The following is a 25,687-nucleotide window of genomic DNA, read 5'->3' on the forward strand; positions in this document are numbered from 1 at the left end:
AGCTAAAATTAGTGGAGGTGTTGCTCCAGAAAATTTGTAGCCTTTGTTTTAAAATTGTGTAAAAGGAAACAAACATATATAAAAAGAAAATTTATTGAGAAACTTGATAAGATCCTAAAACAACAAAATCAAACATTTTATTATTTATCACGTGGAGAGGTATAACACATTTCTCTGAACTCATTTATATTAATATCTATTATTTAATAAACCTATTACTACTTGAACATCACTAATTCTATACTTTATCACATTCAAGAATATGGTCCACGGTTTTTAAGCACCACACACGCGGGGTAAAAAAAAAACTATCCTCCACCAGCACGCCAGGGTCGACACTTGTCGACACTGCGGGAACGACGGAGGTCTTTCACCCTTGCAGCCGCTCGTGCAGCTTCCTATGTGCGCATGCGGACACAGTCAAACACCCCACCGCATACAAAGATTTTTGTATCTTTTTCATAAATTGAGGGATGGCTACTGACATTAAGCTTAAGGATTATATGTATAAAGAAAGTATAAAGAAAGAAGGACTCATTATGTTAAATGTTATCGATAATATCAAGTGGAATTGGAGGTGCTGCAGTTCCACAGTGCCTATACGCCACTGGTTATTAAGGTTTACAAAGGGTTTCGTGATCTTGGAATCATGCATAACTCATCGATTCCATACATTACTTGTCGAACGTTTCTCTATTCACCCCTTTCTTACGTACAGTCTCCAATAAGTCTAACAATAAGTAGAAACCGTGAATGCTATATCTCAAAGCGACTAATCATTTTGGATGCATTGTTATAATCTGCATAAGATTTCTTGCACGACTTTGTTATCGAAGCGTATTAGAAATTCAGTATGACTTTCTTGGGCAATGATGACATTTCCATCAGTGCAACGTCGTTTTGCATGATGCTCATGGGATTCTGGCAGACTGCCAATCGTCGGGAAGAATATTTGAGGATCCTCGCCTTAAGTTACACGATGCTATCGTTCATTTTCTTGCTTTCGATTCAGATTCTTAATATCCATCAATCTTGGGGAGATTTAGGGGTAAGTTTGTTCCAGTAGGGACATCTAACTTTTCGTAAGCTTCTTAATAAGAAAATAGGTTTTGAAATGTAAAATCTTAATGAACTTTACAAGTAATGTAAATTTAGAGCTGTTTTAAATGGTGCTTGTGAAAATTTCGCAATTTGAATTTTGTGATTGGTCGTCATGATTTTTCTTTTTTGACACTTCACATATTTTAAATTAAATAGTTATATTATATTTTCAGCAATAATTATGTTCGAATGACAATTGTTTTATTCAAATAATTAACATATGAATTAATGTCAAATGAAATTTTTCTACACTCTTACACCATATGCATATATCTATAGTTAATAATTATAAATAAATGTCAAATAATATTTTTTCTTTATTTATAGACTTGCCTTTATCATATAAGCAACGGCTTAAACATAATAATGTCCCTATTCAAGATATTCGTTCTGCTTCCACATCGAGAGAAATTATTTTATTTAATCGAGTACGTGAAACAAAAGTTTCTGTATGTAAATTATAATAATTACGAGGCATCGGTGTTGGCTGATTGCAAACGTAAATGTACAGTATTTATCTGCTTTTTTATCTTTCTAATTGTGGCGACTGTTGTCTCCTTCGTTGTTAATCCAATTATTGGTGAGTCTTGTTATAACTATGTCATTTGATACGAAGAAAAATAAATTATTATTGTTTTTATATCAGCGAATATTGGGAAGAACGAATCTGATAGGGAATTGCCATTTTATATAGAAGTTGATCTTCCACTATCAATGACACCATACTTTGAAATCATCTTCTTCTTTCAGGTAATATACCTGTTCCAAACCAAATATCGTTAATTCGATACAAGTTTCCATTCATTTTTCATAGGTTGCAACTTTATACCCCATCATCTTCGGTCATATTTGTTTCGACAATTTTTTATGCATAATGAGCCTACACGTGGCTGGACAATTTCGGATACTGCAATACAGAATATCAAACACGAGTGTTATAAAGGATATGGATGAACTCAAAGATGTATCGGACAAAAGTTTGTTAAAATTCACAGAAGATTATTACATCATCTTTAAAAATTACATTCACCAGCATCAAGCTCTTGTCGTCTATTGCGATCAACTTGAAGAAGTATTCAGTCTTCTTTTATTCGTGCAACTGTTATCGTTCAGCTTGTCCATTTGCTTGGATGGATTTCAAATACTTCTGGTTAGTATAGAATAACAGTAATTAAACCCTTTACAACCAATTTATTTATTATAGTAATTTTATAGGCGAATGCACCGGACAGACGAATCATCTTCTTCTTCCACCTCCTGAGCATCATATGCCACTTATTTATGTTCACGTACAGTTGTGACAGTGTCATTCGAGAAAGTAGGAAATTGGCCTTGGCTGTGTATTCTGGACCATGGGTCTTTTTACCCAGCAATAAAAATGTACAAAATCTAAGAAGAGATTTGGTAATGGTCATCATGAGATCCAATACCCCTTGCTGTCTAACAGCCTATGGATTTTTCATTGTGTCTTTAGAGACTTATAGCAGGGTAATTAAAATACATTCTTACAATTTTATTGCACAAGGTTATTATTTATCAACCATTCAAAGTGAGTAGCTTTTGGATTATTCTTATTTCAAATTACGTATATACTAACTATATTTACAGTTTATTTATATTCAGTAGTTTACTTACTTACTCCATAAGGATTAAAAATTTCTTCTGTTTTTATCCTTCTTTTCTCTAAATGTTATTTATCCATTTACTTGTTAATTCACAAACAATTAGTGTCCTTAATCAACAGTGTATTCTTTTTTAACAACTATGAATTTATCTCGTAGCATTGCACTAATTGTTCATCATTTGTCTGTTACAGGTTCTCAGTACAGCAGCATCGTACTTTACACTTGTAAAAGGAATGCAAGATACTAGTTCCTCGTAGCACTTTGTAACTGTAATACAATGCGCGTTCTATATGTGAAATTGGTTGTGGATCAATCGACACTTGACGAAACCATATCAATTCTCTTCATGCAGAGTTTCCACTGCTTTACTATAGACGTTCATTATACGTTTAAATAAATTATAGAGAACTTTCATCGTTCATTTAACAACCTAAATGTCCCCCATGTATAGCATTAGCCTCATCTCGGGATCATGCATAGCTCATCGATTCCTTCCATTACTTCACAAATGAAGTCGATCATTTCTCTATTCACTCCGCTTTTCTTTCGTCGTTTCGAATAACTATGCACAGACTGTAATAAGGATAAGTAGAAAGCACAGATGGCAATATATCAAAGAGACTGATCGTTCTGGGCACGCTGTAATAGTTGGTACCCAGTGTCTAGCAGAACTTTGATATTAGATCGTTATCATCTAGTGATTAGAAGCTCGGTATGACTATTTTACGAGTCGACGACGTCTCCATCGCTTTCACGTCGTTTTTTATGAAACTCATAGGATTTTGGCTTGCTGCCAATCGCAGTGAACAACGGCTCAGAGATGTCACATTGTTTTATACCATGTTCGCGATTCTTTTCTCCTTGTGGGTTCAGACTATGGATTTCTATCACTCCCGGGAAGATTTTGGGGTGAGTTTAGTCTAGTACGAATGATTCATTTAAACTGTCAACTCGTATGTTAAATATTTGGAAATTTGTGCTTTTGAAAGATGTATCACCCAGTGATATATTATATTGTGTGTTGTGTAGTTAATTATTAGGTTTTTATAATTATCACATTGGATAATGATAATTTGAATTAATTTTAATTCGCGAATGTAATAATAACATCATTAATTTTCATTACACATCCAAACGTGTCAAGTAATTTTTAATACACATAGTTCGGAACATTATTGAAAAATCTGTAAAGTTGTCATTATGAATTTACAGTTTAAATAATTAGTAAAAACATTTAATGCTGGGTAATGTTCCCTCTTTGTCCGTAGGCTTGTCTTTATAATGCATGCAACATTTTGTCGCTGACAGTGCCAATGTTTAAGATACTCGTTCTGCTTGTGCACAAAAAGAAATTCTTTCATTTAATCACATATTTGGAGCGAAATTTTCTGCATGCAAATTATGACAAATACGAAACATCGGTGTTGGCCAGTTGCAAACGTAAATGCACCTTCTTCATTTGTTTCTTTATTTTCTTAACCGAAGGGACTGTTTTCTCCTACATTGTCACTCCAGTTATTGGTAAGTCGTATTGCAAGTGGAACACTTGTTCCGATAGAGAAAAAATTTTTCCCATTTTTATTTCAGTGAATATCGGAAGGAACGAATCTGATAGGACACTTCCGTTCAATATGTGGGTGGATCTACCATTATCCATAACACCATATTATGAAATCGCTTTCGTGATACAGGTAATACTTTACATACAACAATTAACAACAATTCCAAGATATCACATTTCTGTTCAAATAGTTATTAAAGTTTTCTTCTTTTGATGTTTTTTGACTTAAAAGCATAAAAACTTTCTTCGTCTTAAAAGGTATATTTCTATAGGTTTTGTGCGTGTACCATATTGGATTGACTTATTTTTGCTTCGATAATTTCTTATGTATCATGAATATACACTTGGCTGGGCAGTTTCAAATATTGCAGTACAGGGTATCAAACAAATGTGTTATAAAGCACCAAGAGAAGTCGAACTTAAAATTAGAGAAGAATTCTTTGAAATTTATAAATGATTGTTGTGCTACTTTTAAAAGCTATATTCGACAGCATCAAATACTCATCGCGTATTGCGATCAAATTGAAGAAATATTTAATCTGATCGTACTTGTACAAGTAATCACATTTAGTTTATTAATTTGTCTTGATGGGTATCAGATACTTGTGGTTAGTATATATACATATTTTTAATTTTTAAATAATTTCACTACACGTAATTCAATAGTAATCTACACCATTCTATTAAGAATTTCACATTTTTATTAATTTATTAGAAATAAAATTCATTTGCATGTTTGTTTTTCTTTTACTAATTCGAAAGCTGGGTATATATGTATATTGCACTCAATTGTCAACTTTAAAACCTTTACGATCTATTAATTTAGTTGTTCTACAGGCAGATGTGCCTCACAGAAAAATTATTTTCTTCTTCCATTTGATGGGTACCGTGTGTCAATTACTGATGTTCACGTACAGTTGCGACTGTATCATTCAAGAAAGCCGAAAGTTGGCTCCTGCAGTATACTCTGGACCGTGGCTTCTTTTACCAATGAATGAAAATGTACAAAAATTGAGGAAAGATTTGGTAATGGTCATTATGAGATCTCATACACCATGCTGTCTTACAGCTTGCAAATTCTTCATGGTGTCATTGGAAACCTACACTAAGGTATTGTAATTATAACGCAACGACCCGACGTTTCTGTCTTTTATACGTTACTGATAATAAAGAATATTGTATCGCTAAGTTTCAAATATTATTCTGTACTGATACTAGATTTGTATAATTGATTAAAGTGATTCGAAATTTTACTAAATACTTACCAATTTGTTGCATACGTCTGCATAAAGTTGAATCTCCTTGTTTGTCCGTTGCAGGTTTTGACCACTGCAGCATCATACTTTACACTGTTGCAACAAAGCGAGGATGTTAATAGTTCGTAGTATCGCATATTTGTAAATTTGTGCATGCTTTGCACATAAAATAGTACGTACTTTCTTCCTCCAAAGTTATTAGTGCAACAAGTCATTGTAAAAACGGGGCTGTCAAACAAAATGAAAACGTCCATTAAGAAAATTTTCACTATTCTCACTGCCACAATTATATTATTGAAAGAAAATTTGATACCTTGAAGAGTCTTCCTCTGCTACGTTACAAGTTAATCTCACTTTCGCAAATAATTCACGAACTAATAACATTTTGTAATAATTGTAATATTGTTATAAATGTCCTATGGCACGTTAGGTAGCACTGGAATCAGCACGTCCGGAAACCACTAGATCCCCTCGAATCAGTCTCCATTTCTTCACTATTTCCCGTTCAAATTACAGCGAACTTTCATTGTTCATTCAACAGACTAAATATCTCCCATGCAAAGTAGCAGCGCAGCTGTTGATCGTTGTTAACTTTCACATAGAGTCTCAATCTTAAGATCATGCATAATTCATCGATTCAAATAAAATCGATAGCTTCGTGATTCATCCCCTTTTCTTTTTCGTTTCATCAAATAACTTTGTACCGATTGTAAGAAGGAAACAGATGCCAATACATCAAAGCAACTGATACACTTTAAAAATCGATCAGAAGTTTCTTGTAAAGCTTTGACATCGAAACGTTATCACTTAGTGATTAGAAGCTCGGTATGACTATTTTACCAGACGACGACGTTTCCATCGCTTTCACGTCGTTTTTTATGAAATTTATAGGATTTTGGTTTGTTAACAATCGAAGTGAACAAGTACTAAGGAACGTCGCGTTACTTTATAGCATTTCCGCGAACTTTTACGGAATATGGATTCTGGTTACGGATTTGTACTACACCCGCGAAAATTTTGAGGTCAGTTTAGTAACCAAGTTATATAATTAATTTACAAAATTAGTAATTCGCATTCAAAAATATATGTTGCTTTCTTTTGTTCGTAGGCTTGTCTTTTCGATACCTGCAACCTCTTATCACTCACAGTGCCTCTGTTTAAGATGCTCGTTATACTTGTACACAGAAATAAATTCTTTTATCTAATTGCATACCTGCAAAAAAACTTTCTGCATGCTGATTATGACGAATACGAAGCATCGGTGTTGGCCAGTTGCAAACGCCAATGCACTTTTTTCATTTGTATCTTTATTTTCTTTACCGAAATCACTGTTATCTCCTACATCGGTACACCAATTATTGGTAAGTCATATTGCAATCGACACACTTTACGAAGAATTATTTACGTTTTTATATCAGCAAACATCGGAAAGAACGAATCTGAGAGAGAACTTCCGTTCGGTATGTGGATTGATTTGCCAGTAACCATGACACCGTATTTTGAAATCTTTTTCATTATCGAGGTACCTATTGTCATTAATGTTATTTCGATAATTTAGTTTTCAGAATATGTATTTTTATAGGCTTTATGCGTGTATCACATTGGGTTGGCATATTTTTGTTTCGACAATATATTATGCATCCTGAGCCTACATCTGGCTGGACAGTTTAAAATATTGCAATATAGATTATCGAGCAAATATATTGTAACCCATGAAAATAATTCGGAGAATAATTGCTCGAAAGTTTTAAACGATTCTTATGGTACCTTTAAAGGATGTATTCGACAGCACCAAACACTCATCGCGTTTTGCGATCAGCTTGAGGAAGTATTCAGTCTGATTCTACTCGTACAAGTCATGGCATTCAGTTTGTTAATTTGTCTTGATGGGTATCAAATGCTTCTGGTTGGTATACACCTGGAACAATCATATTATCAACAAAATTGTACAAAAATTGCAATCCAGTTGCTTTAAATTCTATTACATTTATCGATAATATTTTCTTTTATTGTTAATGAGTTTTTATACTTTGACAGATTATTAATTTTCCTATAAATCGGTAATTTTCAAGATGATTGGTGTTAAATTTCTGCATCTAAATTCCAACTTTATATAATTTGCAATCCATTTATTCAGCTATTCTACAGGCAGATCTGCCACTCAGACGACTTATCTTTTTCTTCCACTTCATGGCGACTACCTGTCAATTACTGATGTTCTCGTACAGTTGTGACCGCATCATTCGAGAAAGTATGAAATTAGCCCCGGCCGCATATTTTGGACCGTGGCTTCTTTTACCCATAAGTGAAAATGGACAGAAGATAAAGAAAGATTTGGTAATGGTCATCATGAGGTCTAATGTACCTTGCTGCCTCACAGGTTGTGGATTCTTCATGGTGTCTTTGGAAACCTACACGAAGGTAATAGAAACGCTTTGCTGCATTACAATATGGAAAATAACAAATACTCGCGTTCCTTTGTTGCAGGTTTTAACTACAGCTGCATCTTACTTTACACTGTTACAACAAACCCAGGATGCTATTAGTTCGTAGTATTTGTACAATAATATTGTAATATTCTGCATGCTCTGCACAGAAAACAGTGCATGGTTGTTGAACAGAATGTAAATGAATTGTTCGTATCTGTTGCATGATAAAAACGGTACTACGAAAGAAAAATAGTTATATTTCTTCAAAATCAAATTGTTTGGTATTTAATCGTCGTTTCATGTCATGGCATTTTTTCGAAGTTTTCGGTAAAATTTGGAAAATTTTCTATTAGAAAATTCAAATCAAGCTTGCATTAACATTGATATACCGACGTATCGTATTCATAATTCATCTAATCACTTTAAATCACTACATGTCATCGTAGAACAATCACAGCGCTCCATCAGCAAAATACTTTGCAACTAAAAATCATATTCCCCTCTCATCAACATGATCGTTTCAATCATTTCTTCAATACTAACTCTCTACCCTACAAAGTTCCATCCAGCACGTAGCCACTATTTAGTGCATTGAAAATTCTCTAATACCGTAGCCTGAATCATACATAAAGCATCGATCAGGAACCTCGCAAACAGCATGATTATTATGAATGTAACATAGTAGCACGCAACTCCTCCCTTCATCCTTTTTTCCCTACAGAATAGCAGCAGCATCAAGTATTACCTATACATAGAAAGGTTTACTGAAGATTTGTACATCAAAGGCATGTAACAATGTAGTGATTCCGTTTGTTATATTCTTATAATTAGTAGGATGTGTGCATATATAAGACAAACGACATTGGATCGTTTGAATTTCTTATCATGGAGTCGAAACACATCACAGATATTTCTATTAATTCAGCTATCTTTTATTTGAAGGTGATGGGTATCTGGTTTGCAGTTAATCGCATGGAGAAATGTTTCAGAAATTCTATGGCGATATGTTCCTTCATCTCAATCGTCATCATTATATCGCTTCAGTTCAGAGGTATTTACTTTTGTTGGGAGGATACTACTGTAAGTAATATACAATTTTGTTTTCGAGTTTTGAGATAGTATCCAAGATTTATGGTAAAAAAATGGTTCTCCGTGTTTTCCTGATTATAGTTAATTACTTCTTTCGCATGCCAAGCTGTGGCTCTGACCCTATGCCTCTTCAAGTTTTGTTTAGTGTTCATTCAGAGAAGGAAGTTTCTTCAATTGATCGAGTTTATGCAGACGAATTTTTGGCACTCCGGTTATGACATCAACGAGGAAGAAATCCTCGCTAATGTGAGAAAAATGTGCATTTATTTCGTCTGCTTCTTTACATTTTTCTCTCAATTAACGCTTGTCTGTTACGTCTTGAAACCTGCTATAAGTAAGTACCTAATTTCTCGAACATCATTCAATTAAAATTTACTAATTATGACATTAAAAATTTGCGAAAAATTAACAATCGTTTTTTAGTAGGAAATTGAAATAATGACAAGTAAATTGTGTATAATTTTGTTTTAGTAAATATTGGGAAAGATGTATCAGAGAGGATGCTTATTTTTCCCATGTGGTTAGATGAATCATGGAATAAGACGCCGTATTATGAAATAGAGTACGTGATACAGGTAGTAGCAGTTTCTTGAAGGATGTTATTTAATAAGCAACTGTTGGTCCCAAGGCATCTGAAATCTTTGCACAGTTAATAGACATTGCCTTTCATCAGGAATTATCGCTTCGTATAAATTTTATTGTGATAAATTTAATCTCCATGCTAAACTAATTTTCTAATTGCAGTTATATTAGCATTCTTTACAAAATATTTAATTTTGTCTGTTCACAGATTTTGATTACGTTCCAAGGCTGCGTCAGTTACCTTTGTTTCGACAATATCTTTTGTATAATGTGTCTGCACGCGGCCGGTCAATTTCGCATCTTGCAATACAGAATAATAAATATTCACAAAGTAAAAGAAACACTTCAAGATAGTAAAAATGCAAATAGAAGTGTGCTGTGTTTGTCGGATGTTTGTTCAGCCGCTTTTAGAGATTGTATTCGGCAACATCAAAACCTCCTTGCATTCTGCCAAGTAGTGGATGAAGTGTTCAGAATCATTATGCTTCTGCAAGTGTTTATATTTAGCATCTTAGTGTGTTTAACTGGATATCAATTACTCTTGGTTAGTATACATCCTGAGAATCCCTTACAGTTTCATTAAAATAATTTAATCTTTAAACGGCGGACCATGGAGATCGTCCGAATATTAATTTATCTTTCTACTTCATATTAAGTAAGTTTGAGTCACGATTAATCCAGGCTCCGCTGTTCAAGGGTTAATTAAGGGTTTCGTCTTGTATTTTGAAACGCACGCATCCAACTGCAATTTGCTGTAGAATTCGGTTACAGTAATGTTATATTCCACAGGAGGGCTTGAATCTTTCAGTACGCGTTTCTTTCGTATCTCTTTTAATGACAGGTATGTGTCAATTGTGGGTATTCACATACAGTTGCAATACGATGTCAAATGAAAGTATAAGCGTTACTGCAGCTGTGTATGCATCCCCATGGATACATCTGTCTATGGATAAATATGGGAAAATGATACGAAAAGATGTGCAATTTGTCATTATGAGGTCGTCACAAGCCTGTCACATCAATGCTTGGCGATTTTTTCCTATTTCCCTTGAAACATATACCAAGGTAATTAAATTGTTCTAATTGTACATCTCTTATCTTTTATTTTCTTAGAAACTTGGACAACACAAAATGTTTTTCGAACCGTGGTGTTTAATTATATATTCCAAGAATTAAATCAATGTTTTTGTCTTACATCTTACAGATAATCAGTACCTCGATGTCGTATTTAACGATATTGAGACAAAGTATGGATACATAATTCTGTATTTATTAGTAGGTACTTGTTAAATAGATGCAAAGATATCGTGTAAAGAAGCAGTAAGATCTAATTATAATATTAGACGGGAAATGCTAATGTTTGTATAGCTCACTTATGTCTAGCAAAATGAATAAAATACGGTATACCCAAAAAATATTTAAGTATCTATATAATTTTCAAACACACGTGGGTGTTACAGGTACTTACTACGTTTTTGATTATCATCCCTTCCCTGCACCATTAGATAATTGGATACTAAAAATCCATCCAGTTACTTCAAACAATCATATTCTACTGTAGAACAAGCACAACACCCCATTAAAAAAACACTTTGTTCCAAAAAAATCATATTCCACCCCATTGACATGATCGCTTCAGACATTCTTTCAATACTAAATCCCTCCCCTACAGTCATCTACCCAGCATGTAGCTACTATTTAGTACATCGAAAATTCTCTAATAGCGTAGCTTCGACTATGCATAAATAATGACATGCAACTCGTCCCTTTATCCTTTTTTCCTACAGAATAGTAGCAGCAGCAAGTACAAACGAAGATTTATTGAGGATTTATAGATTATAGACATGCTCCCTTGTATCGATTCCATTCGTTGCGTTTTTATAATTGGTAGGGTATGTACATATATAAGTTTGAAACAAGTATATTCGATCGTTCGATTTCCTCATCATGTGGTTGAAACAGTCAACAGATATTTCGATTATTTCAGCTATCTTCTATTTAAAGCTGATGGGTGTATGGTTCGCAGTTAACCGTGCAGAGAAATATTTCAGAAATTTTATGGTGATTTATTCCATAATCTCACTGATGTTGGTTGCAGCGTTTCAGTTCAGAGGTCTTTACGTTTGTTGGGATGATCCTACTGTAAGTGATATAAAATGTTGTTTTTGGGTTTCATAATAATATTTCCAATTTTCTTACATCTGTTTTGTGTTTTTCTTATTCTAGATAAGCACTTCGTTCGTGTGTAATATAGTGGGCTTAGCCCTATGCTTCCTCAAGTTTTGTTCAGTGTTTATTCAGAAAAGGAAGTTTCTTCAATTGATCGAGTTTATGCAGACGAATTTTTGGCATTCGAATTATGGTATTTACGAGGAACAACTTCTCGCTAATGTGAAGAAAATCTGCATTTACTTTATTTGTACGTTTTCATCCTTAACGCAATTTACGGTTGTCTGTTACATTTTCAGACCTGCTGTACGTGAGTATTCAATTCTAACATTGTAAATTTCAGAAAAATTACAATTTTATTTACGTAAGTTTTAAAATAGTTTACATGGGTATCATTTTTCTTTATTTGGACAAAATTGAAACTATATTCTGAAACACATGTTACGAACAGGATATCCGACGTTTAATGAGCAAATTATGTACAATTATATTTCAGTTAATATTGGAAAGAATGCATCAGATAGGACGCTTATTTTTCCCATGTGGTTAGATGAATCATGGAATGAGACGCCGTACTTTGAAATAGAGTATGTGATACAGGTAGTGGTAATTTTTCTAAAAGTAGTCTTTGAAATCTAAATGTTGATGCAGCATCATTGTTAACTATAGTAGTGAACGAGTACTCCAACTATAGTAAATCAAATCAATGATTATTTAATCCGTTGTAATTAAATTAAAAATATCTCGACACAAAAAGAATTTGTTCTGTACGCAAAATTAATTTTAAAGCTTCATTAAATTGTTTTTGAAATATCTGATACTGTGTGTCCATAGGCTTTCAGCTCATTCCAGGCTGGCATTAGTTTCCTTTGTTTCGACAATATCTTCTGCATCATGTGTCTGCACGCAGCTGGTCAATTTCGCATATTACAGTACAGGATGACCAATATTCACGAAGTGCAAAATACACCTGAAGATAGTAAAAATGTAAATAAAAACGTGTTGTATTTATCGGAGATTTGTTTAGGCGCGTTTAGAGATTGCATTCGGCAACATCAAGCCCTCATTGATTTCTGCAAATTGGTCGATGAAGTGTTCAGAGAGATTATGCTTATGCAAGTGTTAATTTTTAGCATGTTAATGTGTTTGACTGGATATCAAACATTTTTGGTTAGTATACATCCTGAAAACCTTTTATGGTTTCATTTAAATAAATTTGATTAGAAGTTTTTTCTTGAAACAAGGTGCACCATAATAATGTTATACCCTACAGGAGACGTTGAATCTTCCAATGCGCATTTCTTTCGCATCTTTGTTAGTGACGAATATATGTCAACTTTGGATATTCACATACAGTTGCAGTAGCATGACGCATGCAAGCGTAAGTGTTAATCCAGCAGCGTATGCATCCCCATGGACGGATCTGTCCATGGATAAATTTGGAAAAATGATACGAAAAGATGTGCAGTTTGTCATTATGAGGTCATCACGAGCCTGTCACATCAATGCTTGGCGATTTTTTCCTATTTCCCTTGAAACATTTACTAAGGTAATTGAATTAATTTCATTATACAATATATCTTTAATCGATTAAATTTTCCTTTGTATCTTACAGATAATGAGCACCGCAATGTCCTATTTCACGATATTGAGACAAAATACATTGGATACAGCAAATACATAATTTCGTAACCGATAATTGCTTGTAAATGAATAAAATACTATATGTATAATTGGCATGGAATATAAACTGTTAATGACGTTTAATAATTATGTATAATTCCCTTGCAGCACTCCAGAAACACATTTTCCATTTTTCTTCGAAAAATTTTTTAATACTAATATACAATTAATTTTGTAGATACATAGAATTCAAGTCAAACTTACACCTTGATCATGATTCATCCGGTCACCTCACTTCCCCATGTTTCACCGTTGACTGACTACAGCAGAAACACCATATGGTCAGGAAGTTCATATTCCTCTTCTATCATCATGTGAAACAGTGTCCCTACTTTTTAAACTCTAAATTTCCACTCTACAATATTGTATCCGGTTCGTAGCTACTATTTAGTGTAGCAAGGGTTCCGTAATTCTACGGTATAGCCCATGCATAAACCATTGATCACGTACCTTACAAACTGCATGGTCATCACCAATATGCATATGTATCATAATGGCACGCATCTTTTTCCTTTCTTCTACATAATACACGAATAATGGAATGGTCATTAACTGACCATTTGTAGATGAAAGACACGAAACGTTGTATCGATTCCATTCGTTTCGTTTTGATAATTAATGCGACGCGACGGTATATGTACAAGTCTCAAATGGTCGCTGTCGATCGTTCGATCTTGCCACTATGAGATTGAAATACACCAAAGACGTTGCCGTTAGCTTGGCAATCTTCTATCTGAAGGTGATCGGCTTCTGGTTTGCTTTTAATCGCGTAGAAGAATGTATCAGAAGCTTCATGATGATTTATACCATCTTGATGGTACTTTTTTGTCTGTGGATCCAGATGAGGGGTCTTTACTTCTGCTGGGGTGATTTTACCGTGAGTAAATTAATTTTTAAATTTTAGCTCTCGGTTTAAAGTTTTTTATCTCTTTTCCTTTATTAATTATTTAATTATACAGAATTTTAAGCGTCGACATCCTGAGACACGTAATTTTTTCATTTTTAAAATTTTATACTTTGAATTTAAGAATGAATGTTGCAGCTTTTGTTGTAATTACAGATATGCACTTACATTGGATGCAATTCCTTGGGTTTAGCCATAAATATGGTCAAGTTCGGTTTACTGTTCGTTCAGAAGGAAAAGTTTTTTCAATTGATCGAGCTTATGCAGAAGAATTTCTGGCATTCGAACTATGATCCCCAGGAGAAGCAGATCTTCGACAGTGCAAAGCGAACGTGCATATATTTCGTCTGCGTGTTTTCATTTTTCTCTCAGTTTACATTGTTTTGTTATACTATAAGACCTGCTGTAGGTAAATATTCATTTTCCACTTTTCAACTTGATTTTTAATGAAAGATAAATTCTTTATGATTTGGTTCTAGTAAATATTGGAAGAAATGCATCAGACAGGGTGCTTATATTTCAAATGTGGCTCGATCTGCCATTATCGACGACTCCATACTTTGAAATAACATACTTGCTGCAGGTGTGACAAATTTTTTTATTAGTATACTTAAAAAGCAAATATTAATGCAAATTGCTTTTGTTTTTTTTTCCTTTAACTATTAAAGTATCCATAATTTCTGAATGAAACTTTCATTATAATTATATGATTTTTTATGATTAATTAAAAAAAGTCGAATGGCAAATTTATTATAAATTAATAATCTGATTTTGTGTATTTATAGGCCTTGAGCTTGTACCAATCTGACGTGGCATACCTTTGTTTCGACAATATATTTTGCATTATGTGTCTGCATGCAGCTGGCCAGTTTCGTGTATTACAATATAAAATGACAAATATCCACATAGTAAGAAATAATAATCAAAATAATTTTAGCAAGGATGTATCATATTTCTCGGACGAATGTTTTATAGCATTTAGGAATTGCATTCGACAACATCAAGCTCTCATTGAATTCTGCGCGTTACTTGAAGAAGTGTTTAGTGTTATTGTACTCGGACAAGTGATAATGTTTAGCATGTTAGTGTGCTTGGTTGGATACCAAATATTTTTGGTCAGTATATAAATATCTTCATTTGACTTCTTTTTTACATCTTGTATATATGCTTTAATTGATTTTTATTATTGAACAAATAATTTACTATTCTCTGTACAGAAAAATGGTTGAAACATTGTTATACCTGTATTAATTCTATATTCTGCAGGTGGATTTGAATCCTTCCATGCGTGTTACTTTAACTTCTTTCTTATCAGCGAACATGTGTCAATTGTGGATGTTCACATACAGCTGCGATACTATGACCCGTGAAAGTTTAAATGTTGCTGTAGCGGTGTATGGTGCACCATGGACGCACCTGCCAACAGACAAATATGGAAAAATGATTAGAAAAGATTTGCAACTCGTCATCATGAGATCGAGACGAGGCTGTCATATGACTGCATGTCGATTCTTTCCCATTTCCATTGAAACATATACTAGTGTAATGACATTCAATTAATTCATTTGTTAAGGAATGCACCTTATATGTTTATCAATATCTATTAATTTCTGACATCAATTTAATTTCAATTTACTTTTTATCTTACAGATAATGAGCACCTCAATGTCGTATTTCACGTTATTGAAACAAAGGACAATCGATGCAGCAGATACATAATTTTATAAACATTAACAACGAATAAATACGTGCTAAAATACCGTGTAAAAGAAATACAATTCTCTTACATTTAAGAGCAATATGACTTTAATATGACAACAGAAGCAACAATTTATATACTATATCAATGTCTAACAAAACGAATAAAATACGGTACATTCATAAGGTGCATTCCAATTATCATACGTAGAAATATTCATATATGAACAGACATACGATGAGATGAATCCTGGTGTATCCATTTCTTAATTATTTAAATGAATTAAATTCCCGGTGTTCTCGCCGATAACTATTACGGTAATGAATATGTCCAAACACAGCATGCAACATAGCTCTAAGAAACCTGAAGAATAACAAATCCTCGAAGTAGTGCTTTACTTTGAACTATCACATTTTACTGCAGAACGAGTACAGCACCCTACCAGCAAAGCACTTTGTTTCAAAAAACGGTATTCCCCTTTCATTAGCATAACAGTCGTCGCAATTATTTTTTAATACTAAACTTCTATTTTACAAAGATCTATCCAGCATGTGGCTTCTATTTAGTACATTGAGAATTCTGCAATACCGTAACTTGGATCATGCATAAATCATCGATCACGAACCTTACCTCCAGCATGATTATTACAAATGTAACATAATGGCATGAAATTTGTTCCTTCATCCTTTTTTCCTACATAGTAGTATTGAGAGCAAGTACAAACGAAGTATAATTGAGGATGTATAGATGAAAGACATACGATATTGTATTGATTGCATTCGTTGCATTTTTATAATTTGTGCAACGTGCACGTATATAAGTTTAAAACGAGTGCATTCGATCGTTCAAATTTTTCATTATGGGGTTGAAACACACCACTGACGTTTCTATTACTTCAGCCATCTTCTGTCTGAAGATTACAGGTATATGGTTTGCAGTTAATCGTACAGAGGGATGTTTCAGAAATTCTGTGGTAATTTATTCCCTTGTCTCGATCATCTTCACCATATGGCTTCAGTTCAGAGGTCTTTACTTTTGTTGGGAAGATCCTACCGTAAGTGATATTCTGTCACTTTTGTGCGTGAAACATTCAGAATTATTTCGAATATTTTTCATCAAATCAAGTAATATTTATGATTACAGATCAGTACTTCTATCGCGTGCAGTATTGTGGGCCTATTCATGAGTCTCTTCAAATTATTTTTAGTGCTCATTCAGAAAAAGAAATTTTTTAAATTGATCAGATTTATGCAGATGAATTTCTGGCATTCTAATTATAATATCGATGAGGAACAAATCCTTACCGATGTGAAGACGAAGTGCATTTTCTTTGTGTGCTTCTTTTCATTTTTCTCCGAAGTTTCGCTTCTTTGTTTAATTCTGAAGCCAGCCATAAGTAAGTACTTAATTTTTAAAATATCACTTAATTAGACTTGTTCGAACGAATAGTAAATTGTGTGCAATTTTATTTTAGTAAATATTGGAAGAAATGCATCAGAGAGGGTGCTCATTTTTCCTATGTGGTTAGATGAGCCATGGAATGACACGCCGTATTTTGAAATTGAGTACGTCGTACAGGTACTGATAATTTAATATTACAAAGATAAAAATTGTTTGCATTGTACATAATGAATCCCATTTACAAATATTTAATTTTCTCTGTTCGTAGACTTTCACTTTATTCCAATCTGTTATGAGCTACCTCTGTTTCGATAATATCCTCTGCATCATGTGTCTACACGTATCTGGTCAATTTCGTATATTACAGTACAGAATGGCCAATATCCATAAAGCGACGAACGCTCATCAAGATATTAAAGATCCAAATCAGAATATGTTATATTTGTCGGATGTATGCTTAGCAACGTTAAAAGATTGCATTCGACAACATCAGGCTCTCATTGAATTCTGCAAATTGATGGATGAAGTGTTCAGAGTAATTATGCTTTTGCAAGTGTTAATATTTAGCATATTGGTGTGTTTGGTTGGATATCAATTATTTTTGGTTAGTATATATCCCAAAAACCTGTTAAGAGTTTTTCTTTATCTGTCTTAGAAATACAGATCTAATTACAATTTTTTGTAGAACTTTGTAAGTAATAATATCATGTTTTACAGGTGACTTTGAATCTTTCAATGCGCATTTTGTTTTCATCTTTGTTAGTGTCGAATATGTTGCAATTATGGATGTTCACATACAGTTGCGCTACTATCACCCAAGAAAGTGTCGGTGTTACTCTAGCAGTGTATGCATCACCATGGACAGACGTGTCCATGGATAAGTTCGGAAAAATGTTACGAAAAGATCTGCAGCTTGTCATCATGATGTCGTCACGAGCCTGTCATGTCACTGCCTTTCGATTCTTTCCTATATCCCTTGAAACATACACCAAGGTAATTATTTTGGAAATTAATTAAGAATTAATTCTACGTAAACCGATGTTGCTTATACCCTTTCATTTTATGTAACTTTACATTTTACTTTAGATTCCTAGATTGCCTTAGAAAATTTAACAATGATATGTGTTTATCTACCCTACTAATTAAATATTTTAGGAAGTACTTCTTCGCTTTGTGTATTACAGATAATCACCACATCGATGTCGTACTTTACGTTATTGAGACAAAGTACAATGAACGATGCATAATTCTGTGATAATTACTATCTGATAAATATATAATATTATAATACTATAATATTAGAAAGAAAATGGTAATGTTTTTGTAGCACACTGATGTCTAGCATACATGGATGTCACGGGTACTTACGATTTTGATTATCTCTTCTCCTTATATGCACCACATTTATATAATAATATGGTTATTGGAAATATAATACAAACCATTGAACTGTAAGTTGAATAAACCACTGATGTTGACTGCCACAGTAGAAATGTCCGTATATAGTCAGACACAAGATAAAACGAGTTACTCAAGATATTAGACATTAATCCTTTAATACAATTCTTCAAGTTGCTATTTTATATTATTGGTAATATTTTAGTGCTCTCGTTTAACCTAGCAGCGAAGGTGTTAGAAGACCGTGTGCACTGTAAGAAACCTAAAGTGCTACAAACCCTGGTAGTTCTACTTCACCCGGTTACTTCAACAAAACACATAACTTCGAAAAATCATATTCCTCTTTCATTAGCATAAAAAATATCTCAATCATTTTTCCAATTCAAAATTTCTACTCTAAAGATACATCCAACTCGTGGCTACTATTTAGTACATGGAGACTTCAGTAATCTAGCAATCCGAATCATGCATAAAACATTCCTCACAAAGTAGTCTGTCACCAGTGTAGCACAATGCCACGTATCTTTTCCTTTTATTCTTTTTTAATACATTATGTACCGGTACCAAGTATAAGTTGTACGAATGAACGTTAATTACCTGATGAAAGACATGCAATAACATATCGATTACGTTCGATAATTGAAGATACGGTACATATGTAAGTACATATATAAGTCTGTAACTAGTGTACTCGTTCGTACTCCTCATCATGAGACTGAAATACACCACAGACGTTTCTATCGGCTTGACAACTTTTTATCTGAAGATCACTGGCTTCTGGTTTGCAGTGAATCGCGTGAGGGAATGTTTCAGGAGTGTTGCGGTGATTTATACCGCCTTCACGGTCCTATTTTGTCTCGGAATTCAGATCAGAGGTCTTTATTTTTGTTGGGCTGATTTTACCGTAAGTGATTTGAAATTTTTCTTTAATCATTTTATACAAATTTTCAGTAATTTTTGATTTTTGAAAACATTGTGTACTGTATTAATATTATTTATTATACGAAGAAGTCGTAACATGTATTGCAGATCAGCACTTTTATCGCATGCAATGCCGTGGGCTTAGTCATGAATTTTTCCAAGTTGTTTTTAGTGTTCATTCAAAAGAAAAAGTTTCTTCAATTGATCCGATTTATGCAAAAGAATTTCTGGCATTCGAACTATGATTTCTATGAGAAGCGAATCGTCGCTAGCGTTAAGAAAATGTGCACTTACCTCGTCTGTACGTTTTCATTCTTCTCACAATTTACGGTTGTCAGTTATTGTATCAGGCCAGCTATATGTGAGGACGCAATTTTTTAATTCTTACAATCAGATCTTCAACTTCCAACGAAATAACTTGTATACAATTTTATTTTAGCAAATGTTGGAAAGAATGAATCAGATAGGGCGCTTATTTTTCCTATGTGGCTCGATTTACCATTGTCCAAGACGCCATATTTTGAAATAACGTACATCATACAGGTATTGCCTATTTTTAATAATAGTCTCTTTATTTTCTTATGAAAATTTGCGATAATTCTTTTAATCTCACTCGTGCCGATTCACATTTAAAAAGAAGTTTTAAATATTAAAGCTTCAATGGGTGCCCGGATATCCGGTTGCTTCCACAGGGGTCAAAGTTAATTAAAATTCTCTAACAGGAGTTACTTTGAAACTAAAACACTAGTACTCTAATTTCCAAAGTAATGTCAAAGTATCGTGTGTTAGAGATAGCTTCCGAGTCATTTGAAATCTTAGTAAACGAAAAGAACTCCCGTTTCATAGAAAATATACTGCGATGAGAATTCGTTATAAGATTAATTTTACTTTATCTTCTCATAGGCATTGAGTTTGTACCAATCTGGAGTAAGTTATCTCTGTTTCGACAATATCTTTTCTATCATGTGTCTGCATGCAGCTGGACAATTTCGTATATTGCAGTACAGAATGACAAATATTCACAAAGTGAAAAGCCTGCAAGAAGATAATGTAAATTCGAATAAGGATGTGTTATATTTATCGGACGTATGTGTAGCCGCATTTAGGGAATGCATTCGACAGCATCAAATTCTCATCGAATTCTGTAAAATAGTGGATGAAGTGTTCAGAGTGATTATGCTCTTGCAAGTGTTAACTTTTAGCATGCTGGTGTGTTTGGCAGGGTATCAATTATTTTTGGTCAGTATAGATGTTAAATATTACAAGTACCACTTTTTCCAAATATTTTTGCTTAAATTTTTATTTGATATCTCAATCGTGAGTTCAATATTTTGGTTTATAATTATAAAGCCTTATTTAAAAAATTGAGTGTTTTAAAATTTAATGATTAAATGAGTGTATGTCTTTTTTAAATGTTTAAGGGATACGAAAAAGTGTTGCTTTCACTATGAAATTCACCCTTGCTGAGAAAATTATTTATTATACACCTGTAATATTATATTCTGCAGGTGGATTTAAATATTCCAATGCGCATTTCTATAATATTCTTCTTATCGGCAAATATGTGTCAGTTGTGGATGTTCACTTACAGTTGTGACACCATGACACGAGAAAGTTTAAGGGTTGCTGTAGCAGCGTACGAAGCACCATGGATATACTTGCCAATGGACAAGTTTGGGAAAATTATACGGAAAGATTTGCAAATTGTCATCATGAGATCGAGAAAAGCCTGTCAAGTGACTGCTTGTCAATTTTTCGCTGTATCGCTCGAAACATACACTAGGGTAATAACAATCAATTAACGTAGCTGTTGAACGATAGTATGAAAATTTAATTACTCGTTCCTTTTTCACAGATCATGAGCACAGCGATGTCGTATTTCACTTTATTGAAACAAGGTTCAATCGATGCAACAGATACATAATTTCATAATTGTTAATCTTTATTAAATGCATATAAAAGATATCATATACTACAAACACAATTTTATTATAATAAAAAGCAAACAGCAAACAGTTAATATTTCTTGGAATTATACAGAAGAAGGGAAGTGTGATAAATGATTTTACAAAATTAATTTTAGGAATAGGGTGATTTAAAAATTATTTATATTTATTTATTTTTGCATGAAAGTTCCACTTTTTAAAATAATAAACATTTGTAACGGTAATTCCTGGTACTACCAATAAGAGCCCTGTGATAGAATGCCAACAGGGGTTGGTATAGTAGGATGTGACAAGAAGGGATGGAATTCCGGTGTGGCGCCCCTGGTATCATAAATCGAGCAACGTGTTTCTCTTCAAGTTCTTATACTCCACTAGATGTCTACTACATCTTGAATTTCTAACAAGTAGAGTCTTCTGTACATTTCAATACTGGGTGATTCAAAATAAGGAAGTAATCGAAAGGGACATCGTTAAATTTTTTAAATTAGATAAATATTAATTTACTATGACACAGCTTGTAATTTTATTCTAACAAATTATTTCTTTTTCAGGTCTTCAAACTTCATCCTCATCAACTTCAGACCTTCGCCATTGGCTTTTCGATATCCTGGCGCCGACGACTTGGTCCTCTCCAACCATTTGGCAACGTTTGGATAGTTTCCAACTTCAAAATCGAAAGTCTACGATCCAAAAATTTATCAACTATCTAAGTTAAGTAATTTTTCATTTTTCTAATCTATTTTCTAGATAGATACCTCTACTGTGGATACAGTTGCAACTAAAGCAAGATCAGCGATGGTCATATTACGTCCTGTTGCATAATCGTTTCCTTCTAATAACTTATCTAGGATCTCGAATGCATTTTGCAATTCTTTATATTGTTCTGGATCGTAATCCATTTTTCTGAAGACAACTGGGTACTGTAACAAATTTAATCAATATGATAATCTAGGAATTTTTCCGGTTTTCCAATATACTCTATGACAAATAGGTCATTGATAGTTCACAGTATTTATCAGTAGAAAAATTTTGATTATAGTAGCAAAAAATCTTCGAACGCTAATAGACTTAACATAATTTTTCGGAATATATTGGAGCTTGCTGCAATTAATATTTCCAAATTGCAAAAATAAGGACTAATGTGGTATAACAGAACATGGAAAAACTTTCTTAATTTTGGATACTAACATAACAATACTTTGCAGCTTTGTACAGAGTTCCAATATCAAAATGTAGTCTTTGATTGACCAAAGCTCGTTCATTAGGTGTGTGGGGATTTAGTCTATCATTTTTACCATATTGATCGACCAGATATGACATAATAGCTCGACTGCAAACAATGAAACACAAAATCAAATAAATCTATAGTCCTCTTTTTAATAGAATCCTTTGAAAACGTTTAAAATTCATATTTATCAATTTTGAACCTTTCGGTCAGCTTATAATCGCCATCCAAAATAAACGGCACCGTTTTCTGTGGATTCAACTGTAAAGAAAAGAAGAAAATATTATACATTTTACGTACAATTGGTTCTCATAAATCGTACTAGCAGTTTTGTATCGAAACGAATGAATCCATTAAGCAAAACGGCTGTCGGATTAAATAGAACTGAGCGAACGCAGCTTTGATGTTGATTAATCATGGAGGTTTTTCTTAAGGTTTACTTAACCCACATAACTTAGGTAGTCCATGCTTATACCGGTTTATAATTATTGTTCCTTCAAACAACATTTCTGGTTCAAATCAAATTCGAGAGAACAAATGAGTTCTGTCAAAACTTCCAAGGAACGGAAAACGTAAGTCACTTTTAGACTGCTTACCTCTTCATATTCTGGCGTTTGATGTTCACCAGCAAACAAATTAAGCTTTTTCAAGTTCAAGGGAAATCCAATAGCCTCAGCTGTTAATAGAACTGCCCTACATGGTGAACTCATTGGTGCATAATATAAATCCACCGACATAGTGGTCAATCAACTAAAATTATAAATTTAAATTTTTATAGTAGGATTTTTTAATAAATTCATGTAAAAATTGTAAATATTTTTCTTAGCTATGGATTCTAACTATGGACTTTCTAATAGTGTTACCAATATTTTTTCTATAGAAATTGGAGCAATTAAATTCTTCAATTGAAATTGAATTCAAAGTCCATATATTTGACTTCATTTTCCGCGAAAGTGTGTACATAAAAATTCTTTCATATCTCTCATATTCAACACTATTTTACCAGAAAAGTAATGTTCCTAAAACTTTGAGACAGTACTTCAAAAGAATTCAAATATATCATGAAACATCGCTCGTTGAACAGTCCTACTTTCGTTCGTAACAATTTTACATGGAATCAATACTGCTGACTGAATCAATATTCATGAAGTCACAAAACCAGTGTGTGTATTTTCCTCCGCATTTATTGCATATCGTAGCACGTTCCCTTTATAACTGTTGAACGATTCCAATAGCTATCCGCACGGTTCCGTTTTATTTACTACCGAAACATTCCATTTTCACCGACAAGTCAAATCCATCCCTTAAAAGGGCTTAAAGAAACAGGAGAACAACGTCAGATTCTTCGTTCTCAACATGAAACGAAGGGTCTACTGTCTTGTTAAAAATTCATTGACAATACACCGTTAGAAAGGAAACAAGGAAGAAGAACGAATTTCATTCTTCTCGAATTGAAACTGTATCCACTGAAAATAATTTACGAAACAATATTTCTTATTTCGCGAGAAAGATTGAAAAATTTTCAATTTATATATTTTCTAATTTTTCAAAGACAGTAAAATAGGTTAATGGACCGAGAACTTTATCTATTTATCACCTAATGATCACTCTCCATAATAACACGGGTATAGCAACAGCCATTAAATTGATCACTTACGATTACAATTCCTCACGAGAGAGCAAAAAAATGCAAATATGCACCGTACCGTTTGTTAGGGAGAACTGAACGTGGTCTGCGTGACGATTCACTCGATACGTCTATAGAATAGCTGGAAAAAGCTAGCCAAATACCTGTAGTAGAAGCTGTAATATATAGTGAAATCGATAAAGAAGAAATTACTGTTTCTGTGACTAAAAATCAATTATACTTTCAAAATTTTATATTAAAAAAAAAGAAAACAATTTAATGATAGAAGCTCGAATCAAGATATTTGCAAAAAAAGTAACGAGCTATGAATTTTTGGCATTATAATTTTCTACCAAAAACACAAAATTTTGCAAAGTATATTTATTTTAAATTAAATATACCAATACTTAGTTCACATAAATTAGTATTCAATATTTCTTTCTTCACTGCAATGAAGAAAAAATGTTTAGAAACGATAAAAGAAGATTATATGTGGATTGTTAAATGTTATTCCACGTCTGGCGGTAATTTCTATAATGCATCCTTTCGACAGCTTTCCACGCTGTCACAGGAAGCGCGAATTTGGCAAAGTGCACTACGGGTTAATGGTGGAGGTTGTTCATATCGGTCGCGTGAGCCACGATGAGCGATAGAGCCGTCGTTGAAGAAATGTGCATCAAAGTGTACGCGAAATGAATAAACGCACGACAAGCTTCGTTGTGTATTTAAAGTTCTAATCGAGTAGGTCGCTTTCATTCTACGCTTACGCGATTGTGTATCGCATTAATAATCGTCGGCCAGGTACACGTGAGGCCGTTGCACCTGGATTTCTGTCTCGGTCGGTTCTCATTTATCATAAAACGAAGAACCTTCCGTTACAAGAGAGATTTATGGTGTCTCAGGTGGTTGCGTAACGCAATCACGGGGAATTTAGGTGTTGGTTCAATGGTGTCTCTTTGGACGTCACAGAGGTCGACAAACTTCCTTTGCAAACAGCTAGATATAAAATATTTTTAGATTTTCCAGACTAGCAAATAAAATTGAAATTATTATCAAATAGAAAATGTTTCT

The 25,687-nt window shown here is 33.4% G+C and overlaps 7 protein-coding genes across 9 annotated transcripts; 6 read left to right on the forward strand and 1 right to left on the reverse strand.

Annotated features, from left to right (window-relative positions):
- The first annotated feature begins 1,435 nt into the window (after nucleotides 1-1,435).
- LOC114874405 (odorant receptor 4-like) lies at nucleotides 1,436-3,043 on the forward strand. The gene is made up of 5 exons (XM_046287059.1): nucleotides 1,436-1,681; nucleotides 1,748-1,851; nucleotides 1,916-2,251; nucleotides 2,317-2,589; nucleotides 2,918-3,043. Exons 1-5 carry the CDS (start codon nucleotides 1,468-1,470, stop codon nucleotides 2,981-2,983), a joined length of 993 nt encoding a protein of 330 aa, XP_046143015.1. The 5' UTR covers nucleotides 1,436-1,467; the 3' UTR covers nucleotides 2,984-3,043.
- Nucleotides 3,044-3,440: 397 nt separating this feature from the next.
- Nucleotides 3,441-11,372, forward strand: LOC114874424. The gene is made up of 13 exons (XM_029183674.2): nucleotides 3,441-3,635; nucleotides 3,995-4,247; nucleotides 4,314-4,417; nucleotides 4,560-4,895; nucleotides 5,125-5,397; nucleotides 5,607-5,668; nucleotides 7,772-7,964; nucleotides 8,825-9,052; nucleotides 9,143-9,395; nucleotides 9,533-9,636; nucleotides 9,852-10,187; nucleotides 10,433-10,708; nucleotides 10,848-11,372. Exons 1-13 carry the CDS (start codon nucleotides 3,441-3,443, stop codon nucleotides 10,902-10,904), a joined length of 2,670 nt encoding a protein of 889 aa, XP_029039507.2. The 3' UTR covers nucleotides 10,905-11,372.
- LOC123988125 (odorant receptor 30a-like) lies at nucleotides 6,018-7,758 on the forward strand. Its single transcript, XM_046287060.1, has 5 exons — nucleotides 6,018-6,565; nucleotides 6,652-6,904; nucleotides 6,962-7,065; nucleotides 7,126-7,449; nucleotides 7,681-7,758. Exons 1-5 carry the CDS (start codon nucleotides 6,371-6,373, stop codon nucleotides 7,756-7,758), a joined length of 954 nt encoding a protein of 317 aa, XP_046143016.1. The 5' UTR covers nucleotides 6,018-6,370.
- A 221-nt stretch (nucleotides 11,373-11,593) lies between the features above and the next one.
- On the forward strand, nucleotides 11,594-13,539 carry LOC114874426 (odorant receptor 13a-like). The gene is made up of 6 exons (XM_029183676.2): nucleotides 11,594-11,785; nucleotides 11,870-12,122; nucleotides 12,309-12,412; nucleotides 12,647-12,982; nucleotides 13,086-13,361; nucleotides 13,428-13,539. Exons 1-6 carry the CDS (start codon nucleotides 11,651-11,653, stop codon nucleotides 13,494-13,496), a joined length of 1,173 nt encoding a protein of 390 aa, XP_029039509.2. The 5' UTR covers nucleotides 11,594-11,650; the 3' UTR covers nucleotides 13,497-13,539.
- A 638-nt stretch (nucleotides 13,540-14,177) lies between these two features.
- Nucleotides 14,178-16,118, forward strand: LOC114874427 (odorant receptor Or2-like). The gene is made up of 6 exons (XM_029183677.2): nucleotides 14,178-14,372; nucleotides 14,556-14,808; nucleotides 14,879-14,982; nucleotides 15,185-15,514; nucleotides 15,666-15,941; nucleotides 16,050-16,118. The coding sequence occupies exons 1-6, from the start codon at nucleotides 14,178-14,180 to the stop codon at nucleotides 16,116-16,118; spliced, it is 1,227 nt and encodes a 408-aa protein (XP_029039510.2).
- A 1,220-nt stretch (nucleotides 16,119-17,338) lies between these two features.
- On the forward strand, nucleotides 17,339-21,742 carry LOC123988143 (odorant receptor 13a-like). The gene is made up of 11 exons (XM_046287172.1): nucleotides 17,339-17,494; nucleotides 17,573-17,676; nucleotides 17,768-18,103; nucleotides 18,217-18,492; nucleotides 18,684-18,726; nucleotides 19,584-19,801; nucleotides 19,927-20,179; nucleotides 20,258-20,361; nucleotides 20,722-21,057; nucleotides 21,327-21,602; nucleotides 21,674-21,742. Exons 1-11 carry the CDS (start codon nucleotides 17,347-17,349, stop codon nucleotides 21,740-21,742), a joined length of 2,163 nt encoding a protein of 720 aa, XP_046143128.1. The 5' UTR covers nucleotides 17,339-17,346.
- A 159-nt stretch (nucleotides 21,743-21,901) lies between these two features.
- Nucleotides 21,902-24,772, reverse strand: LOC114874451 (glutathione S-transferase 1-1-like). 3 transcript variants are annotated; one of them, XM_029183731.2, is made up of 6 exons: nucleotides 24,696-24,772; nucleotides 23,586-23,739; nucleotides 23,192-23,250; nucleotides 22,953-23,094; nucleotides 22,520-22,684; nucleotides 21,902-22,444 (listed from the first exon to the last, which is right to left on the reverse strand). In XM_029183731.2, the coding sequence occupies exons 2-6, from the start codon at nucleotides 23,724-23,726 to the stop codon at nucleotides 22,301-22,303; spliced, it is 651 nt and encodes a 216-aa protein (XP_029039564.1). In that variant the 5' UTR covers nucleotides 23,727-23,739; nucleotides 24,696-24,772; the 3' UTR covers nucleotides 21,902-22,300. The 3 variants fall into 3 exon arrangements, with proteins under 3 accessions (XP_029039564.1, XP_029039563.1, XP_029039565.1); XM_029183730.2 differs by having other exon boundaries at nucleotides 24,647-24,718; XM_029183732.2 differs by lacking the exon at nucleotides 24,696-24,772 and adding an exon at nucleotides 23,853-23,999.
- Between the last annotated feature and the right edge of the window lie 915 nt (nucleotides 24,773-25,687).

Source organism: Osmia bicornis, chromosome 9 (genome assembly GCF_907164935.1).
Source record: "Osmia bicornis bicornis chromosome 9, iOsmBic2.1, whole genome shotgun sequence".
In the NCBI taxonomy this organism is placed as follows: domain Eukaryota; kingdom Metazoa; phylum Arthropoda; class Insecta; order Hymenoptera; family Megachilidae; genus Osmia; species Osmia bicornis.

Bases quoted from the DNA above. Each gene is read 5' to 3' on its own strand.
- LOC114874405 (XM_046287059.1), top strand. From the start codon at position 1,468: ATGTCCCTATTCAAGATATTCGTTCTGCTTCCACATCGAGAGAAATTA. The intron at 2,252-2,316 runs GTTAGTATAGAA...GTAATTTTATAG, and splicing joins ATGGATTTCAAATACTTCTG to GCGAATGCACCGGACAGACG. The intron at 2,590-2,917 runs GTAATTAAAATA...TGTCTGTTACAG, and splicing joins CTTTAGAGACTTATAGCAGG to GTTCTCAGTACAGCAGCATC.
- LOC114874427 (XM_029183677.2), top strand. From the start codon at position 14,178: ATGAGATTGAAATACACCAAAGACGTTGCCGTTAGCTTGGCAATCTTC. The intron at 15,515-15,665 runs GTCAGTATATAA...TATATTCTGCAG, and splicing joins TTGGATACCAAATATTTTTG to GTGGATTTGAATCCTTCCAT. The intron at 15,942-16,049 runs GTAATGACATTC...TTTATCTTACAG, and splicing joins CCATTGAAACATATACTAGT to ATAATGAGCACCTCAATGTC.
- LOC114874424 (XM_029183674.2), top strand. From the start codon at position 3,441: ATGACTATTTTACGAGTCGACGACGTCTCCATCGCTTTCACGTCGTTT. The intron at 3,636-3,994 runs GTGAGTTTAGTC...CTTTGTCCGTAG, and splicing joins ACTCCCGGGAAGATTTTGGG to GCTTGTCTTTATAATGCATG. The intron at 4,418-4,559 runs GTAATACTTTAC...ATATTTCTATAG, and splicing joins AAATCGCTTTCGTGATACAG to GTTTTGTGCGTGTACCATAT.
- LOC114874451 (XM_029183731.2), bottom strand. From the start codon at position 23,726: ATGTCGGTGGATTTATATTATGCACCAATGAGTTCACCATGTAGGGCA. The intron at 23,095-23,191 runs GTTCAAAATTGA...CATTGTTTGCAG, and splicing joins GATTATAAGCTGACCGAAAG to TCGAGCTATTATGTCATATC. The intron at 22,445-22,519 runs GTATCTATCTAG...TTTGGATCGTAG, and splicing joins CAACTGTATCCACAGTAGAG to ACTTTCGATTTTGAAGTTGG.
- LOC123988143 (XM_046287172.1), top strand. From the start codon at position 17,347: ATGCAGATGAATTTCTGGCATTCTAATTATAATATCGATGAGGAACAA. The intron at 17,677-17,767 runs GTACTGATAATT...CTCTGTTCGTAG, and splicing joins AAATTGAGTACGTCGTACAG to ACTTTCACTTTATTCCAATC. The intron at 21,058-21,326 runs GTCAGTATAGAT...TATATTCTGCAG, and splicing joins CAGGGTATCAATTATTTTTG to GTGGATTTAAATATTCCAAT.
- LOC114874426 (XM_029183676.2), top strand. From the start codon at position 11,651: ATGGGTGTATGGTTCGCAGTTAACCGTGCAGAGAAATATTTCAGAAAT. The intron at 12,123-12,308 runs GTGAGTATTCAA...ATTATATTTCAG, and splicing joins CATTTTCAGACCTGCTGTAC to TTAATATTGGAAAGAATGCA. The intron at 12,413-12,646 runs GTAGTGGTAATT...GTGTGTCCATAG, and splicing joins AAATAGAGTATGTGATACAG to GCTTTCAGCTCATTCCAGGC.
- LOC123988125 (XM_046287060.1), top strand. From the start codon at position 6,371: ATGACTATTTTACCAGACGACGACGTTTCCATCGCTTTCACGTCGTTT. The intron at 6,905-6,961 runs GTAAGTCATATT...TTTTTATATCAG, and splicing joins CATCGGTACACCAATTATTG to CAAACATCGGAAAGAACGAA. The intron at 7,450-7,680 runs GTTGGTATACAC...CCATTTATTCAG, and splicing joins ATGGGTATCAAATGCTTCTG to CTATTCTACAGGCAGATCTG.